Source organism: Globicephala melas, chromosome 12 (assembly GCF_963455315.2).
Source record: "Globicephala melas chromosome 12, mGloMel1.2, whole genome shotgun sequence".
Lineage (NCBI taxonomy): Eukaryota > Metazoa > Chordata > Mammalia > Artiodactyla > Delphinidae > Globicephala > Globicephala melas.
Genome location: NC_083325.1, coordinates 44,205,616 through 44,224,866, shown reverse-complemented (window position 1 = coordinate 44,224,866; position 19,251 = coordinate 44,205,616). Strand labels below are relative to the sequence as shown.

The 19,251-nt window shown below is 38.3% G+C and overlaps 1 protein-coding gene across 2 annotated transcripts in view; it reads left to right on the top strand.

Moving 5' to 3' along the window:
• EML6 (EMAP like 6) overlaps window positions 1-19,251 on the top strand; it is a 320,217-nt gene that overhangs the window by 182,007 nt on the left and 118,959 nt on the right. For both annotated transcript variants that reach the window (XM_060309467.1, XM_060309466.1), the window contains exons 8-11: window positions 7,532-7,733; window positions 10,302-10,439; window positions 12,158-12,414; window positions 14,560-14,772. In XM_060309467.1, coding sequence (XP_060165450.1) covers window positions 7,532-7,733; window positions 10,302-10,439; window positions 12,158-12,414; window positions 14,560-14,772 — 810 coding nt within the window. The remainder of the gene's footprint in view (window positions 1-7,531; window positions 7,734-10,301; window positions 10,440-12,157; window positions 12,415-14,559; window positions 14,773-19,251) is intronic.

Below are 19,251 nucleotides of genomic sequence, written 5' to 3'. Positions count from 1 at the left end.
ATGTTGAGGTGGGTGGTTGCTCTCTACTGCCATCTGCTGGCTGTCTGGACCAAGCACAGGCCAGAACCCCGCATTTCTCATCGTAGAACTAGCGGCCGAGAAGGCCCCCGTGTCCAAAATGTGCACCCCTCACCAATTCAGCAAAATGCTTTCAGTTCATTCTGTCAAGAGTCTCTGAAACATGCACTTTTTAAGAAGAAAGGAGAATTTCTGTAGTTTAAAATAATTAGGATGGTTTTCCCTGGCTCTCTTTTTACTCCTGGTGGATTTCTAACCGTAGTCCAGATAATACCCTATATTTGTCTGACTCCCAGAGCAGAAGATAAAGAAACAAAACCAACTTAATACTTCACAAAGCAATGGTCACCTCGGCCAGCCTGAGGTGACCAATAACGTTCCTAAACGGGACGTTATTAGGAAACTTGAATACAGCTCTCTATCCACTGAGGTGTCCTTAGGAAGTCATTCCTTTTTTTAAATTTTTTTTAATTTTTTTGTTGTTTAATTCTTATTTATTTATTTTTAACATCTTTATTGGAGTATAATTGCTTCACAATGGTGTGTTAGTTTCTGCTTTATAACAAACTGAATCAGCCACACATATACATACGTTACCATATCTTCTCCCTCCTAGGTCTCCCTCCCTCCCACTCTCCCTATCCCACCCCCCCAGGCGGTCACAAAGCACTGAGCTGATCTCCCCACGCCATGCGGCTGCTTCCCACCAGCTATCCACCTCACGCCCAGTAGTGTATATCATGCCACTCTCCCACCCCGTCACAGCTTACCCCTCCCCCCATATCCTCAAGTCCATTCTCTAGTAGGTCTGTGTCTTTATTCCCGTCTTACCCCTAGGTTCTACATGACCTTTTTTTCTTAGATTCTGTATATATGTGTTAGCATATGGTATTTATTTTTCTCTTTCTGACTTACTTCACTCTGTATGACAGACTTTATGTCCATCCACCTCACTACAAATAACTCAATTTCATTTCTTTTTATGGCTGAGTAATATTCCATTGTATATATGTGCCACATCTTCTTTATCCATTCATCCGATGATGGACACTTAGGTTGCTTCCATCTCCTGGCTATTGTAAATAGAGCTGTAATGAACATTTTGGTGCATGACTGTTTTTGAATTATGGTTTTCTCAGGGTATATGCCCTGTAGTGGGATTGCTGGGTCGTATGGTAGTTCAATGCAATCCCTATCAAACTACCAATGGCATTTTTCACAGAACTAAAAATTTCTCAATTTGTATGGAAACACAAAATACCCCAAATAGCCAAAGCAATCTTGCAAACGAAAAATGGAGCTGGAGGAATCAGGCTTCCTGACTTCAGACTATACTACAAAGCTATAGTAATGAAGACAGTATGATACTGGCACAAAAACAGAAATATAGATCAATGGAACAGAATAGAAAGACCAGAGATAAACCCACATATATATGGCCACCTTATCTTTGATAAAGGAGGCAAGAATATGCAATGGAGAAAAGATAGCCTCTTCAATAAGTAGTGCTGGGACAACTGGATGGCTACATGTAAAATAATGAAATTAGAACACTTCCTAACACCATACACAAAAATAAAATGGATTAAAGACCTGAATGTAAGGCCAGACACTATAAAACTCTTAGAGGAAAACATAGGCAGAACACTCTATGACATAAATCACAGCAAGATCCTTTTTGATCCACCTCCTAGAGAAATGGAAATAAAAACAAAAATAAACAAATGGGACCTAATGAAATTTAAAAGCTTTTGCACAGCAAAGGAAACCATAAACAAGACCAAAAGACAACCCTCAGAATGGGAGAAAATATTTGCAAATGAAGCAACTGACAAAGGATTAATCTCCAAAATTTACAAGTCATTCCTATTTTAAATGGTTCTCTGGGAAGTGAGAGTGGCCTAGCATCCTGTCTGTCTCTGTAGGTAGAGCCCTGGGGTCGACTTGTCTGATGTGACAAAATCCAGTTTATCTCTTTGAAGAACTGAGTGTTTGTGGAGATCCTGAGCTCGTCTCCAGAGAAAATGTTCACAGCTCATTAGGTTTATGTTGCAAACAATGAAAATGAAACGACTCCTCCCCTGGTTCTCTCTCTCTCCTTCTTCCCCTGCCCCTACTTAGTCAGAAATAATCCATTATCAGTTTAAGTTCATTGCCTTTGCTACATGTAAATCTTCTCCCTTTTGTTGGTTAGTTCAGTGGAACACTTTTTTTCAAATGAAATCCGCTAGAAAACACAGACTGTGAGTTGTTGAGGGAAAAGCAGGGGTTGGATCCTCAGGCTCTGCCTCTCGCCCCTCATTTCCCTGCGCTCTCCTTGCCAGGCCCCTGCGGCTCTTTTAGGAATCCAAGAACTCCCTGGACACAGTCTGAAAACACAGTTGGGTGCTGTGTAGTTGGACTGCCTCATCAGTCTAGGCTGAGGTGGAAGGTTCTTTTTTGTTCTAAACCTCTTAAAGACAAAGCAAATATTTTTAAAATGTTAACACATTGATTCCATGTGATGGGTTGTTGTTATAATATTCTTGACCTTTCTGAATTTGTTCCCCAAACAAGAAGTTAAAAAATAGTGGGGGTGGTGGGGAGAAAAGTGTTTGTACACTGGATCAAATACAGTGCTGGTCCTTTGGAAGAAATTCTGTTTTCAAGCCATTTAGTCTTAGGGGATGGAGGAATACACTGTTGGAGGAAAATGGGAAGAACTGGCCTGTTCATGCTTGTAGTAGTGCCTTGGGTGCCAGGCCTGCTTGGAAAGGGTGAGTCTTTAGGACAGTCAATGGAATTATAAAAGGATTGTGCTTTGAGTATTTTGGTAACAGTTAAAATATGTAACATTGCTAAGATATATAAGATGTGTATATATATAGCTGTATATATGTATGTATATATCATTTTTACTGATATAATTGACATATAACAGTTTCAGGTATACAACATGATGATTATATGCAATGTGTGTATATATATAATATATATTATATTACATATATTATAATATGTATGTATTATATGTGTTGTCTATACATAATGGATATATTTGTCTCAAAGCAATGACCACAATAAGCCTAGTTAATGTCCATTACCACACATAGTTACAAATTTTTATTCTTGTGATGAAAACTTTTAAAATCCACTTTCAGGATACATTAGCTACTCTCAAATATACGTTACGATATTACTAAATGTACATTGTACATGTTCATCATGCTGTCCATTACACCCCCAGGACCTGTTTATTTTGTAACTGGAAGTTTGTGCCTCTGACTACCTTCACCCATTTTGCCTACTGCCCACCCCTACCTCTGGCAATCACCAATCTGTTCTCTGTATCTGTGAGTTTTTTGGGTTTGTTTTTACTTTTATATTTTAGATTCCACATAAAAGTGAGATCATACAGTATTTGTCTTTCTCTGTCTGACTTATTTTGCTTAGCAGTATGCCTTCAAAAGTCACCCATGTTGTCCCAAATAGCAATAATTCCTTTTTTTGTAGCTGAATGATATTCTATTGTATATGTATGTATCACATTTTCTTTATCCATTGATGGACGCTTAGGTTGTTTGCATGTCATGGCTATTGTGAGTAATGTTGCAGTGAACATGGGGGTGCAGATGCCTTTTAGAGTTAGTGTTTTTGTTTGCTTCAGAAGCAGCAGTGTTGGATCATACAGTAGTTCTATTTTTAATTTTTGAGGAACCTCCATGGTGTTACCCATAGTGGCTATACCAATTTACATTCCCACAGTGCCCAAGTGTTCCCTTTGCCCCACATTCTTGCCAACACTTGTTATTTCTTGTCTTTTTGAAAAAATAACAGCCACTGTAATAAGTATGAGATAACATCTCATTATGGTTTTGTTTTTTGTGTTTTCGGCTGCACCCTGCAACTTGCAGGGTCTTAGTCCCCTGACCAGGGATCAGACCCCTGCCCCCTGCAGTGGAAGCATGGCGTCCTAACCACTGGACCGCCAAGGAATTCCCTCATTGTGGTTTTGATTTGCAGTTCTCTGATGATTAGGGATGTGGAGCATCATTTCTTGTTTCTGTTGACTATCTGTATGTCTTCTTTGGGAAAGTGTCTATTCAGATCCTCTGCCCATTTTTTAATCAGATTGTTTGGGGGTTTTTGCTATTGAGTTGTATGAGTTCTCTATATATTTTGGATATTAACCGCTTATCAGATGTATGATTTGCAAATATCTTCTCCCATTTGGTAGGTTGCCTTACCATTTTGTTGATGGTTTCCTTTGCTGTGCAGAAGCTTTCTAGTTTGATGTAGTCTCACTTGTTTACTTTTGCTTTTGTTGTTTTTGCTTTTGGTGTCAGAGCCAAAAAATTATAGCCAAGACTGATGTCAAAGAGCTTACCACCTATGTTTTCATCTAGGAGTTTTATGTTTTCAGGTCTTATATTCAAGTCTTTAATCCATTTTGAGTTTATTTTATATGTTTCTTTTGCATGTGGCTGTCTAGTTTTCCCAACACCATTTATGGCAGAAACTGTCCTTTCCCTATTGTATATTCATAAAATGAATATATATATCTCTGCTTACAAATGTCTGGCTCCTCCTTAGAGTGCAAAATCCATGAGGGCATGAGCCTGGCTTGTTTACTGTTCACGCTCCAGTCTTGGGCATGTAATAGGTGCTCAATAAAAATTTTTTGTATAAATAAATGAATATATCCTTCCTTCTTTGAAGGGTCTTGTTGAGGGTGGAGATGTTGTCTTTTATTTCTTGGTCTCTCCAAGACTTGAGAAATGTTTGTGATTTGAATGTTTTATTTTATTCATTCATCAATTCTTATTGAGCATCTACCACATGCCAGACACTGTGCTAGGTACTGAGGATACAGCAGTGTATAAAACTGAGAAAACTCTTGTTTTCACAGACATTAGTGAGAGGAAATGGACAATGAATATAATAAACTAGTAAATTCTTTAAATTTTTTTGCCAATTTTGGAATATAATTAATATCCCTATTTACTTCCTATTTCTGAAGAACAAAGTATTATACCTTTCCTGTAATAAAATTGTAGATGATGCAAAGCCTGCTGGGGAGACAACAAATTCACCCCCTTCCTAGAGAAAATAAGAACATGTTAATAATAAGGCATGGGAAAAAGATAAGGATGAGAAAGGGACAGTAGCAAAAGGATTGTTTCCTCCTTAGCTGAGCTTCCTGCCCTGTTAGCCTGCCATCTTATCCCGACTGCTTTCCCCACACATCTGTCCTTTTCAATCTTGAAAGCCCGTCGTGATGTTTGCAGTGGAGGATTTTGAGTGACCCTGAACTAGCCGTTGCCAAGGTATCCCTACTTACTACTCACAGCAGGAATAATAAATCTGCCTGTGTGCTGTCTCCTTCCATTTCAAGACACATAATAATGAATTCAGAGCAGGAAGTAAAGAGAGTTATCTCATGTAATAATAGCCTTGTACCTTAAAAAAAAAAATACTTTTTGTAAACAAATTCATTATCTCATTGGATACTTTCAAGACCACAGTGAGTTGAGATGAGGATTTCAGGAACTTCCCTGGTGGCGCAGTGGTTAAGAATCCGCCTGCCAATGCAGGAGACACGGGTTTGAGCCCTGGTCCAGGAAGATCGCACATGTCACAGAGCAGCTAAGCCCGTGCACCACAACTGCTGAGCCTGTGCTCTGGAGCCCGTGAGCCACAATTACTAAGCCTGTGTGCCACAACTACTGAAGCCTGCGTGCCTAGAGCCCATGCTCCACAACAAGAGAAGCCACTGCAATGAGAAGCCCGTGCACTGCAGTGAAGAGTAGCCCCTGCTCACCGCAACTAGAGAAAGCCCGCACACAGCAGCGAAGACCCAACACAGCCAAAAATAAGTATTAAAAATAAATGAGGATTTCAGTTATGGTGTCCAGATACCCCCAATTAAACCTTATATTGTCCCATCATTTGTCCTGGATTTTTTTTAACAGACTTTATTTTTTTTAGAGCAGTTTTAGGTTCACAGCAAAATTGAATGGAAGGTACAGAGATTTCTCATTTACCTCTGTCCTCATACACACACAGCCTCCCTATCAACATTGCCCACCAGAATGGTACATTGGTTACAGTGGATGAACCTGCATTGACATATCATCACCGAAAGCCTATAGCTCACATTAGGGTTCACTGTTGGTGTTGTATATTCTGTGAGTTTTGACGCATGTATAATAACATATACCTACCATTATAGGTCCTACGGAGTTTCATGGCCCTAAAAACCTTCTGTGTGTCTGCCTATTCGTCCCTCTGTCCTAGACCTTTCATTCTGTGATAAAGTGTCATTATAATTTTAGATTTGAAAATATTTTTGATAGAATTATTTAATAGGTTTTTCATTATAGTAAAGCTGCTTTCTTGGTTAATAAATATTTTACAAAGTTATGTAAATTTAATGATTTCTAGAGCCTACTTTTACTTGCAGAGGGGTCCTGATTTGGATGATAAATTACATGGTCTCCATAATTACAATCTGCATTTAAGGGGAGAAAAACTGGTCCCCAGAGAAAAGGGGACTCTCCCTGGTATGTCTGGCCAATCGGGTGTAGAGCAGGACTGAAGTCCAGGTGTTATGATTTCTGGCATTTTCTACACAAAAGACACAAAGCCAGACGGGGAGACAACTCAGATCTCAAAGCTTATCACATCCTTAAGTAGTTTAAAGTTATGAAAGTGGGATTGCTTCTGCATTTCTAATTCAGACGTGAGAAAATTCACTATGTACGTAAATAATGTAGCCGGTGAGGAATAGAACAGACTGAGAGAAGCCCAGATCAACACGCAGGCAGGCAGGTGGGGATCTGCCTGAAGAGGATGGAATAATACGGAGGAAGGTTGGGTTTAAAAGGGAGTACTGTGCTCTTAGAGAAGATTCCATAAATCGTTAAGTCAGTGAGGAAAAACATCTTCAGATGTTTGATGGTATTCTGAGACTGAAATTAGAGTTTCATTTGCATATTTCTGGGACACGGATGCATCTATTTATCCAGCAGAATGAGTCTAGGTTCTGATCAAATACATACTGAACTTGCCTAATATGATAATCAACCGTCCTGTAGTATCACCCACGTATAATTTTATTACAATGTTAGCATCCTAAAGATTGAAGTGATTATTAACTTTTCCATAGCAAATCAGAAGGAAATTGTTTCATAGAGGGTTGGGTTTTCATAAAGACCAATTCCTGTTCTTATATTCACTTTAAGGTGTTGTATTTAATATAGACCCTGCTGTAGAAACACAGTTAGCCTAAGTCAGACAGGAAAGAGCAATCACTCCTTTACAAAATAAATCACAAGGGGTCGGGGGAACAACTAACACACAGAAGGCAGTGATCAATAACACAGGGTGGTGTGTGGAGTTGATTCTCCACCCCCAGGCACTGTTCAGATGTGTTGCCTTAGGTGCTATCCCGGTGACAGAGTATTAACTTTAGGTGTTTTATTTGTGAATGGTGTGGAGATATGCGTTTATTTTATTCATTTATTTTCGTCAGGCCTCTCTATCCGGAGTGTGTGCTGGAAAGCAGACCGCCTTCTAGCAGGGACCCAGGACAGCGAGATATTTGAAGTGATCGTGCGAGAACGGGACAAGCCAATGCTGATCCTGCAGGGCCACTGTGAGGGGGAGCTCTGGGCTCTGGCCCTGCACCCCAAGAAGCCGCTGGCTGTGACAGGCAGCGATGACCGCTCTGTCAGGTGAGGCCCTAGAAGTGGTGGCTGTAACCTCACTCACCTCCCTGGGATAACAGATTCAGTTTGCCCAAATTTGTTTATTACTTTCAGAGAAGGATAACCCACAGTGCAGAACCTCACAATTTCCAAACAGAATGTTAAGCCATTTTGCTTAACAACAGTTGGCTTCTTGACCTTTTCTTGTTGCTATCTTTCTTTGGCTCCATCTTAAGTCAAGAATATGTTCTTAGAAGTGAAAATTCACTGCTGCTGGTTAGATTGGCCTCCAGGTCTCTTCCAGCTGAAGATGTAAGCTGAGTGCACTCATCTGTGATAAGATCATGTTTCTTCCTGTACCTTCGGTCCTGCTGGAGGCAGCCTGGCAATTTCACAGCTGAGTCACTCATCAGTTTAGTCACAGACTAAACATCACCAAGAGAACTGAAATTCTGATTTTCAAAGTCGTCTTTAGCACGTGAGTCATTAATTCTTTCTTTGCTCAAAATTCCCTGTGAGAATTTACAATGTCTTCAGATCAAAGGAAAGTGCGGGTTCCTAAGAAAATATGCCCATTTTTTTAGGGCCTCAAGTGTTCTCACTATGGATCACCTGTTATTTGAGAACACGACAGTAGTAACATGAGCAAAGTGATTATGCTTCCACTGTTCTTGAGACTGTTGAAAGACTGATTTGAAAGTGTGAGATGAAGACTATTCCACTGATTCCAGTATTTCCGTACTACTGAGCTTTAAGTGTGCTCAGCAATAAGCAGGCCAGAGAGTCCGTGACAGTGAGAGGAAGAGACTGATTGATATTCAGTTGATGGATTACTGCTTCTGGGTTTGAATAGCTAAAGTGGAGCACTGTATACTAGACTAAAGGTCACTGCTCCCCCCCCCACCCTTATTCTGTATGTTTGTGAATTGAATCCAGTTGCAATGGGTATACTCATTAGAAAAGCATAAATCCAAAGATAAAACCATTTTTGAGTTTCTACTGAGCACTAAAGCCTCATCAATCTAAAAATCAGTGAAAACGATTACAATTTTCTCTTCATGTGACATAAATGTTTATTTGGCTTTTACTTCTCTACACTCACTTCCTCCTCCTCTCTTCCTTTTCCTTCCATTACTCTGAGCCAAACCAATGCCAAGTTATTCAGACACCCAAGAAATTCGATTCATACCCATCCAGATAGAAGGGACTTCAAGGAAGTTTTTGGCTTTTATATTTTAACAACTGTGTTGAGTCTTAGAATTGCAAAGAGCCCTTACTGCCAGAATTTGTATTACTTTCCTTAACCATTAATTTGGCTAAAGTTTTAAATGGCATTTTTACACTGAGTATTGAAATGTAGGAAGGGTATAAGTCATAATTTCTTGATAAAGATTAGCTTAGCGGCTTTATAAAATTAGTGCAGTTTGCTGAGGAGTGATGGTTTCTTCATGCTAGTCAAGCAAAGCTTACATTGCTTAAAATAGTACAAGGCTAAAAGCAGCGTGAGATTATGAATAATGGACAAGGTATTGAAAGCATACCATAAGCTTTAGGCTGAACAGTGCAGGCTGCCTAAGGGATAAACTATTCACGGCGCAGCCCTGCATTGCAAGGCGCATGCCACCATCCCTCCTGAGGGCGGAATGCATTTAGAGAAATTGCACCGCATTTGACTTATTCGTGGTTCTTTATGACAGGACTTAGATTCTCAGACCCCCTCGCAGATACTGTTGTTTGCACGTTAAGAGAAGACTGTCTTCAGAGTAGTAACAGAGAGAGGTCAGATGCCGCAATTGCGTCTCACATGGAAACCCTTATTTGGGTCTTCAGATGTTTAGTTCGTGTTCTCTCAGTTTGAGGTGCCTGGATTAGGTGTTCCAAGGAGCTGCTGAAAATTCTGTGAGTGGCACTTGCACTTGACCTCTGTTTCTCCAGCAGTAGCTGTGCTCATCAGCCAGGGGCCCCGCCGCCCCGGCCCCAACCAAGAGGGGACCCATCAGCAGTGGGGCGCCCAGGTTGCTCGTGAGGAGTGACAGCATATGACTGTGTACAGCCAACTTTGGAACCATCCTGGGCAGGGGTATCATTCGTTCTTCTCCATCTAAAATACTTCTTGCTCAGGAGGCCAGCAAATGTAATGTGTATTTCAATCTGTATGTGCTTACATAACACAGTTACTAGAATGGAACTCGTATTTTTTTTTAAAAAAAAATCAATAACAGCATCTAGTAGTACTTCTTATCCTATAAGTGTTATTAACAGCCATTGGTATAAATCCAGAACAATTTTTAATCTCCAAAGTATAATTTTGTGTGAAGTAGTGTTTAAAATTACCTTATTTTATGCATCTCAAAATCTTTGGAAATGTTATCTCATTTTATATTTCTTGCTGGGTATTTCAAATGGTGAGAATCACATAAAGATAGACTAAACACTTTCCCAGATTCCCAGACATGCCAAGAGGAAGGACACTGGTGTGAGGTTACTGCAGTCTTTCTTGTTATGATCGCAGTGGTGAACAGGCCTTCGGCCTTGGGCTGGCTGATGACTATGAGAAGTTGTTTTGTTTCGTCTTTGACTTTGAACTGTGCTTAGGCTGTGGAGCCTGGCAGACCATGCCTTGATCGCCCGCTGTAACATGGAGGAAGCGGTTCGAAGCGTTGCTTTCAGCCCCGATGGATCTCAGTTGGCCCTGGGCATGAAGGACGGATCTTTCATTGTTCTCCGAGTCAGGCATGTACTGATACTGAAAATGACATTAGAGATATTCTTTTGTTAAAATTAATTCTCCTGGTCAGAATGTATGCCAGGACCTTAGGAAAAATGCATTTACTGTTTTGAATAGGAGCACTGTAGATTCACAACCACCTGTCTATAGTTACAAAGTCCAAACACTCTGAGCGTCCGAAGTTCTTTGGTAACTTGTTTGGCAGCACTGCATGACCCAGTGAACTGGATGTGCGATTGTTTACAGTCTGTTAATCTCTTAGTAGGGATAGTCATGTATCATCTGATTTGCTGCAAAAATATTAATGTGTTCAAAAGGGGTTGCTGTCTTAACTCCTACTGGGGATGTTATGTAATAGATTGTATGCAAACCTTTCTAAAATCCAATGAATGATAAACTCCCAAGCTTGTCTGGTCCCAGGGGTTTTAGATAAGAGATTATGGGCTTGTAATAAGCCAAGAAAAGAGGAAGAAAGACGAAAGCAGCCTCCCAACAGCACTAAATTTTTAGAGGTAAACTTAAGTCAAGATTTTTCTACCTATAATCACCAATAAAATGGAACATTTCGTATTTATCAACCTCCTATATTATTTCTACTGGAAAAAAATTATGACCCACCCTTGTAATTATTTGAAAACATTGGTTATTCTTTTGGATTACACATTTTGTGATTACAGAAAGTAAATGTAGCTGTAGATTAGATACTGCATCTCTCACACACAGCAAGTTCTATGTAGCTCTTGGCATGGTTTATTACACTAAATTCTCATCACCAGCCACACAACTTATTACCAAATGGGTGGGCAGCATTTTCTTTCTTTGCTTAGCGATGTGTGAAAAGATAGCTAATTACCAAATTTTCTTTTTGATGGATTTCCCAAGCTAAAAAACAATCCTCCCACACCTATTTTATGGCATTATAGTAAACTATAATGCTATTAGTAAATGATGCAGCAGGTATGAGAAATTATTATGTGGAAGCAAATATTTGGCATTATTTATGCATTCAGTTCATTTTAGAGTTGATGAAGGCATCATTACTAGTTCAGGGGACCTGCTAGTCATAATCTTGTCTTATAGCTATGGGGGAAAAGCCTCAGTGAGCTTTCAAATAAGAGTAGAAATTCTTACCAGAAACTTATCAGAAAGGATATGGAATATTCCAGTGATTCAATGTAGGCATTATTGACCTTTCATAGTGAAAGTTAAATAATTACATAAAAATTCAACATTAAAAAAGTAGTTTTCCTCTTCTGCTTTTTGGACTTGCTCTTTCTACAATAAGCATCAAGCTTAACAGTCACTGGTTTCTTGTTCTTAAAGTATTAGAAAGATAGTTTATTTTTATGTTAACCTTGATATGTTTTACCTTTCTCTGTGACATATTTTTAAAACAATTTTACAAACCCCAAATTTTAATAAAAAGTTTTAGAGAAAAAGAATACATATAATTGAACATGAAAGCAAAAATGCATTTCATTAAAATTGTTTTGTTTTTTACTTTGGGAGCCCAAAATATTATTTAAAATGTTTAATTTCTCCTACATTGGCCATGAACTAAATAATGTTTTATATCTTTCCATAAAAGTTAATTCTGTAATTCCTGTAGTTTTTCTCTCCCTTTCAAAGTAATTTTTTTCTGTGGCACACAGATTTTAAAACATGACTTGGGGTTCCTATCTCTAGATTTGCTGCTTATCGCTTTGCTTTTCTATTCTTATAGAGATATGACAGAAGTGGTTCATATCAAAGATCGAAAAGAAGTCATTCACGAAATGAAATTTTCTCCAGATGGTTCTTATCTGGCAGTGGGATCCAATGATGGCCCAGTAGATATCTACGCTGTCGCCCAGCGGTATAAGAAAATAGGAGAATGCAACAGGTCTCTCAGTTTCATCACACACATCGACTGGTCTTTGGATAGTAAATACTTGCAAACTAATGACGGTGCCGGAGAACGGCTGTTCTACAAAATGCCATGTAAGTCACAAGGGCAATGAATGTTTGTACAAAGCGCAACTCTGAACCATGGCAGAAAATTTATGAGGATATTCTTAGGACCTCAGGGCAAGGAATGTTTTCTGAAACAAGACCCTCAAACCACAAACTCTCAAAGAACAGATTCATAAATTGGAACACATTAAAATAAAAAATTATTGCACAGCAAAAAAGACCATGATGGGCATAAATACTTGGAATTGTTATAATGGACAAAGGATATACATGAACAATACAAGTTTGAACTGTACCAGTCTACTTCTGTGCAGATTTTTTTAGTTGTAAATACTACAGTACTACATGGTAGGAGGTTGGTTGAATCTGTGGTTGTGGAACCATGGATGCAGAGGGTCAACTCTAAGTTATACATGGATTTTTGACAGCATGGAGAGTTGGTGGCCCTAGCCCTCAAGTTGTTCGAGGGTCAGCTGTACACCTATAATATATAAAGAATGCCTAAAGATAAGCAAAAGGAAAAAATACTAGGAAAATACTAAAAAAAATACTGAAGATTTGAGGATCACAGTCAACTACTATGATTGCTTTCGTCTCTTTTGTGTCCTTCATAATTGGAAGCCCTTATACGATTATTTGGTGAAATATGCTCATTGGGATTAAAAAACCCACAAATTTTATTTGTAACCCTCACTATAACTTCTGTATGAGATTTATCTTATTCATCTTATTTATATAATACTCATTGAGTAACATTTAATCTGTGATGTTAAAATGTCATAAATAAAAGATAGATTTCTGTATTACAATCTTTGATTAATGATTTTTTATAATGTAAAAGGAAAAATTTGATATTTAACATGAATCTTGACCGCAAAGAATTATATTTTAATTTTGTATTGAAAAATCAATTTTACCATAAAACAAGGTGTGACATATCTTCAACATTTTTAATAGTCTCTGCCCTATCAATTCATCAGTATACCTTTACTAGGTACATATTTCTTTGTGTCTACTTTCTCTGCTTGACAGTATTTCGTATATATTTTCATATGTGAAAAAATATGGAACACATTTTTGTCGTTTGCAGAAACAAAGTAACACCCTACTCAGTGATATCAAAGATACCAGTGTTATCTTTGCTGGTACACACAGTGCAGATCCAAATATCTTTGTAGAGGTGGGATTTTTCTCTTGTGAATTACTTCCTTGGACTATATTCTTTAAAGCAGGAACACTGGATCCAAGACTATGTTCAGACTATAAACTCTCCGATTCTGTGGTCTTCATAATGGATTTTTATATAATGCTGTGTTAGAGTCTAGAATTGCCAATTTGACAGTGCACCAGTAATGTACAAGAGCATCTATTCTCATAGGTTCTTTATTTGAAAATATTTGTTATTTTTGAGGGGGAAAGTATGAGGTAATACACTTAATTGTCTTGATTTTGAATTTTTAAATTGTGCATGACTAAGCATTTTTCCAAGCTTTTCCTTATCCATGGGCTTCCTCCTTTTTGTGCTCCCTGGGGACGTCCCTTACCAGCTGCTGGTGAAAACTGGGTATTGTGCCCCACACATAAGACCATACCTAGAACAATTGTCAGGACTATTTTCCCCAGCTAATTACATTTATTTCATCAAAATTTGGTGGATTTTCATTGTCTAGCACTTTAAAATTTAAATAGAAAATCCATTCATTTTTTCCACTAATTAATTGAGGCTGACTTCTAAAAAATCACTTCTGTGGTTCCTTGAATTATGAAAAGTAGGAGTTCAGAATAAACTCTTTAAAAACCTGGCAAAATGTTAGTAACTAAATATGATAATATATAATTTAATAATAGTCATTTCATCAATAACACAAAGCATAATATCATCTGTATCTAAATAATTAAGGTCAAGTAAATATCAGTAGTTTAAGACATTAGATTTAGTACCATGATCATTTTCTTTCTCCTATCGGAGTTTTGAGCATGTGCTTCCTTTAAACCCTGCTAGAAAAAAAAAAATCACCATTTGGGGAAAGAGATTAGAATTTATAGTTTCCTTGGTTTCTAAACATTTTAAAACAAAGGTTTTAGACCTCTATGAGAAAAATGAATAAAGTAAATTAGGATATGATTTTATTTAAATGTAACATTATATTAAAATTTACTGATTATTTTCAGCTGGGAAGCCTTTAACAAGTAAAGAAGAAATCAAAGGGATTCCCTGGGCCTCCTGGACATGTGTGAACGGCCCAGAAGTGAGTGGGATTTGGCCAAAATACACTGATGTCACTGACATCAACTCAGTGGATGCAAATTACAACAACTCAGTACTGGTGTCTGGAGATGATTTTGGACTGGTTAAATTGTTTAAGTTTCCTTGTCTCAAGAAAGGTAAGGCCAAAAGAAATGTTTCTTTGAATGAAGATTTGATCTAGAATATACATACAGTATAATTAAGGCTTATTTTCTTGATGTCTGTTACTGCAGACTGTTCATTTTATCTTTATATTTACTCTAACATTTTTCAATAGAAAGTTTGCTATCTTCTGCTTTTGACATTCTGAAATGTGGTTTTGCAAATTTAAGTCAGCATTTGTTAACAGAGATGTTACTCAACATTTCGTGATTCATAAACTTCATGTTTTAAACAAGTTGTATTCTATTTTATTTATATATGTAAATATAATAATTTAAATTACATGTTACATTAAAATATTGTAATTAAAATTCTTTTATGTGTTACACCTAATTGTGCTTATACATAGGAAGCAAAGCAAATCCTTATAGACATATTTAAAATAAAATCTGAAAGTGATTGTTGTGGTGATAATACAGTTTGTGGACCCCTTCTGATAGCACTAATTTTGCACACCAGACTTACGTAACTGGTGAAATTTTTTTATTGAAGTATAATTGATATACAATGTTGTGTTAATTTCTGCTGTACAGAAAGTGAATTAGTTATACAAATATATACACTCTTTTTAAAATTCTTTTCCATTATGGTTTATTACAGGATATCAATTATAGTTCCCTGTGCTGTATATTAGGACCTTGTTGTTTATCCGTTCTGTATATTAATAGCTTGCATCTGCTAATCCCAAACTCCCAATCCATTCCTCCCCCAACCCCCTCCCCCTTGGTAACCACAGATCTGTTCTCTGTGTGTGAGTCTGTTTCTGTTTGGTAGATAAGTTCATTTGTGTCATATTTTAGATTCCACATATAAGTGATATCATATGGTATTTGTCTCTTTCTGACTTGCTTCACTTAGTATGATAATCTCTAGTTGCATCCATGTTGCTGCAGATGGCATTATTTCATTCTTTTTTATGGCTGAGTAATATTCCATTGTATATATGTACCACATCTTCTTTATCCATTCATCTGTCAATGGACATTTAGGTTGCTACCCTGTCTTGGCTATCATGAATAATGCTGCTGTGAACATTGGGGTGCATGTATCTTTTTGAATTGTAGTTTTGTCTGGATATATGCCCAGGAGTGGGATTGCAGGATCATACGGTAACTCTATTTTTAGTTTTTTGAGGAATCTCCATACTGTTTTCCATAGTAGCTGCACCAACAATGCAGCAGGGTTTCCTTTTTTCCACACCATCTCCAGCATTTGTTATTTGTAGATTTTTTAATGATGGCCATTCTGATCCGTGCGAGGTGGTACCTCATTGTAATTTTGATGCGCATTGCTGTAATAATTAGAAATGTTGAGCATCTTTTCATGTGCCTGGTGGCCATCTGTATGTCTTCTTTGGAAAAATGTCTATTTAGATCTTCCGCCCATTTTTTGATTGGGTTGTTTTGTTATTGTTGAGTTGTATAAGCTGTTTGTATATTTTGGAAGTTAAGCCCTGTTGGTTGCATTATTTGTAAATATTTTCTCCTACTCTGTAGGTTCTTTTCATTTTGTTTATGGTTTCCTTTGCTGTGCAAAAGCTTGTAAGTTTGATAAGGTCCCATTTGTTTATTTTTGCTTTTGGGAGACTGATAACTGGTGAAATTTTTGAGAGAGTTTGATTCAAAACAACCGTTTCTGCCCTTGCATTTTATTATTTTGTTTTATTGTTGTTAAAATCTTGTCACTTCAATTTTTCTGGCACTGTCAGGCTTTGTAGAATGTGACTGAATTAATCATGTAATGACCCTGTCCTCTTCTTCCTTCAAAAGTTTAGGCAAAGCCCATACACAGGCTTTTCTGAGACTCCCTGCCTGCACCCTGAAAATCTGATCAGCAGTAGGGATATGCTGTTGCCTGAAAAACCTTTCACTTGAACAATTTTTAGAATAAGCAAGGAAAGGGATTGAAAATGTCATCAGAAAGTCATTTTCAGCTAACTGGCAGTTTTGAAGCAGTGACAATCATGGTAAAAAATTGAACATAAAATGCATAGCAAAACCACCATCACTTCCACTTGACAAAATGACCATCAGATTAAAATGCTTGAGGCACAGCATTACCTTAACATGCCTAATTCAAACTGTTCTCTTTCTCCATAATGGGTCTTTTGAGTAATAGGGCATGTCTTGTTAAATTGAGTAATGTACTTGCAGAAGTTAAGTTAGGCAACCAGAAGGTATCTGGAAATTCAGGAGTCAGAAGAAATATCATGAGGGTCAGAAGCAATACTTTGGTATCAAGTATCAGGACTTGGGAATTCAGTGAGAGTTGGTATTTCCTATGAGTCATTGAGCCTTGTAGGATAGACTTGGGTCTAGAAAATAGCAATGGAGATGTAGATCTTGGATTAGCTTATTAGGATGGGGGAGGCAGGTAGGGAGGTACAGTGAGTAGTGCTGTTTGTCAAAATGAGATACGCTTATATGTAAAACAACCCTGAGGAGGAAGGCAGCCAGGAGACATCTGAATGAACAAGGAGACACTGACAGCCAGAGCGACAGTATGGTGAGAGCAATAAAACCCACCTCAACAATTTGCATAAGTATCCATGTCCTCATAGCAAACTGACTTGTTCTACTTTTCATGACACATTGTTTATACATCTTGCAATTTGCCTCAGAGTCATTTAGGCTCTTGGAGCCTTTTTGTGCTAAAGCTACTGGTGGAGAAGTTTATAACAGAGTGTTGCTGATGAGAATGGTAACAGTTGGTGGAACTTGTCTCCCTATAACCAAGGTACCAGTGACAAGTATTCCCCCAACTTTTGAACCTGTAAACACCCAAATATTAGCAGGGGCTGATGACTATGAGAAAGTGTGGAGACTGGGTAAACATTATAGTTTTCCATTGTGATTAAATAAAACTCACAAGTTAATTGACACATTTATGATTATGTGTGCATAGTATTCTTTTGCATAATAATTAGACATAAGTGTTCTGCAGTTAATGAAAATGACTACAATTCATATTATTTTTACATAGCTGAACCAATTTGTTTTCCTCATTTCCTTTTGACAGTTTTCAAATCTTAAAATAATTAGGATCAATACTGATAATTTTCCCTGATGTCATTTAGAGTACATCCTGTTTGACCATCACCCTCCAGACACTGACATGAGGTAAAATCCAAAGCCTTGCTCATTGGCATTTGCCATATCTTAACACCCTTGGCATCTACCCACGCTCCTAGGGGAGGCTCAAGGCCGAGGATCTCCATGTTTCACTTGTGTGCTGCCATTCCATTAATCCTTCACACACACACACACACACACACACACACACACACACACACACACACACACACACACATACAGTCCTTGAACAGCTACCTCCTATGACAAGTGTCCTAGATACTGTAAGACTTGAGTTGCAGAAACCCTAGACCTTGGAGGGGAAAGTGCTGGCCTTCAGTAGAGCTTGGATGAGCTTGATGGAGGAACAGAAAGGTCAGTGTGTCTAGACCATGATGAACGAGGGGAGAGCTGTGCACTCCAAGGCTGGAACGGCATTAGGGGCCAGGCATGAAGGGCCTTGAAGCAACTGCTAGAAATGTGGGTCTTATTCTAAGTGCAGTGGAAAACTGTTGAGGGTTTTAAATGGAAGACTGACATGAGCAATTTAAGTTTTTAAAATACCACTTTGATATTGTGTGGGATGGAATAGGGAAGGGGAGGCTTCAAGTAGAGAGATTATTGCAAGAGCCCAGGTAAAAGATGATGTGACTTGGACAAAGTTGTCAGGAACAGACCTGAAGAGAGGTGGTTGAGATTAGGAAACAGTGTCAAGGTAGAGCTGAAGGTCTTGCTGATGGATTGGGTGTGGGAGTAGAGGGAAAGAGAGGAATTGAGGAAAACTCCTAAGTTTTAGATTTGAGCAATGGGGTGGATGGTAGCACCATCTATAGAGATGGGAAAATGAGAAAGGAAAAGGTTGTTTGTGTGTGTGTGTGTGTGTGTGTGTGTGTGTGTGTGTGTGTGTTTATAGTGGTAACAGAGTAGGAGGGGAAGGGGAAACTCCTAGTTTTTCTGTGATAAGTTTGAGGCACCTATTAGACATCCAAGTGGGCATAGCACACAAGCTGTCAGCACTCTTGGGAGACTTCAGGGTTGGAGATGAATGTTGGCAGCTGAGGGAATATCAACAGTATTTAAAGTCAAGGAGAAAGAATCAATAGAGAGGAGATGAGGGCTGAGCCTTCCTTAGGGTCCAGAGAATAAAGGGGGGCCTTGTAGAGTCACTCAGTGTCCTAAGGAAAACCTTGGAAGAGATGGATGTGGCCTTCATTTTTTCAGTAAATATGTAAGTGCTATTCTAGAGGCTGGAGATATGTCAATGAATAAAACAAGCACAAGTCCCTGGAGCTCTTGTTCTACTGAGGGGACCTAGTCAATAAACAAGACAATATAAACACATCTGATGGTGAGAAGTGCTGTGATGAAAAATAAAGCAAACAA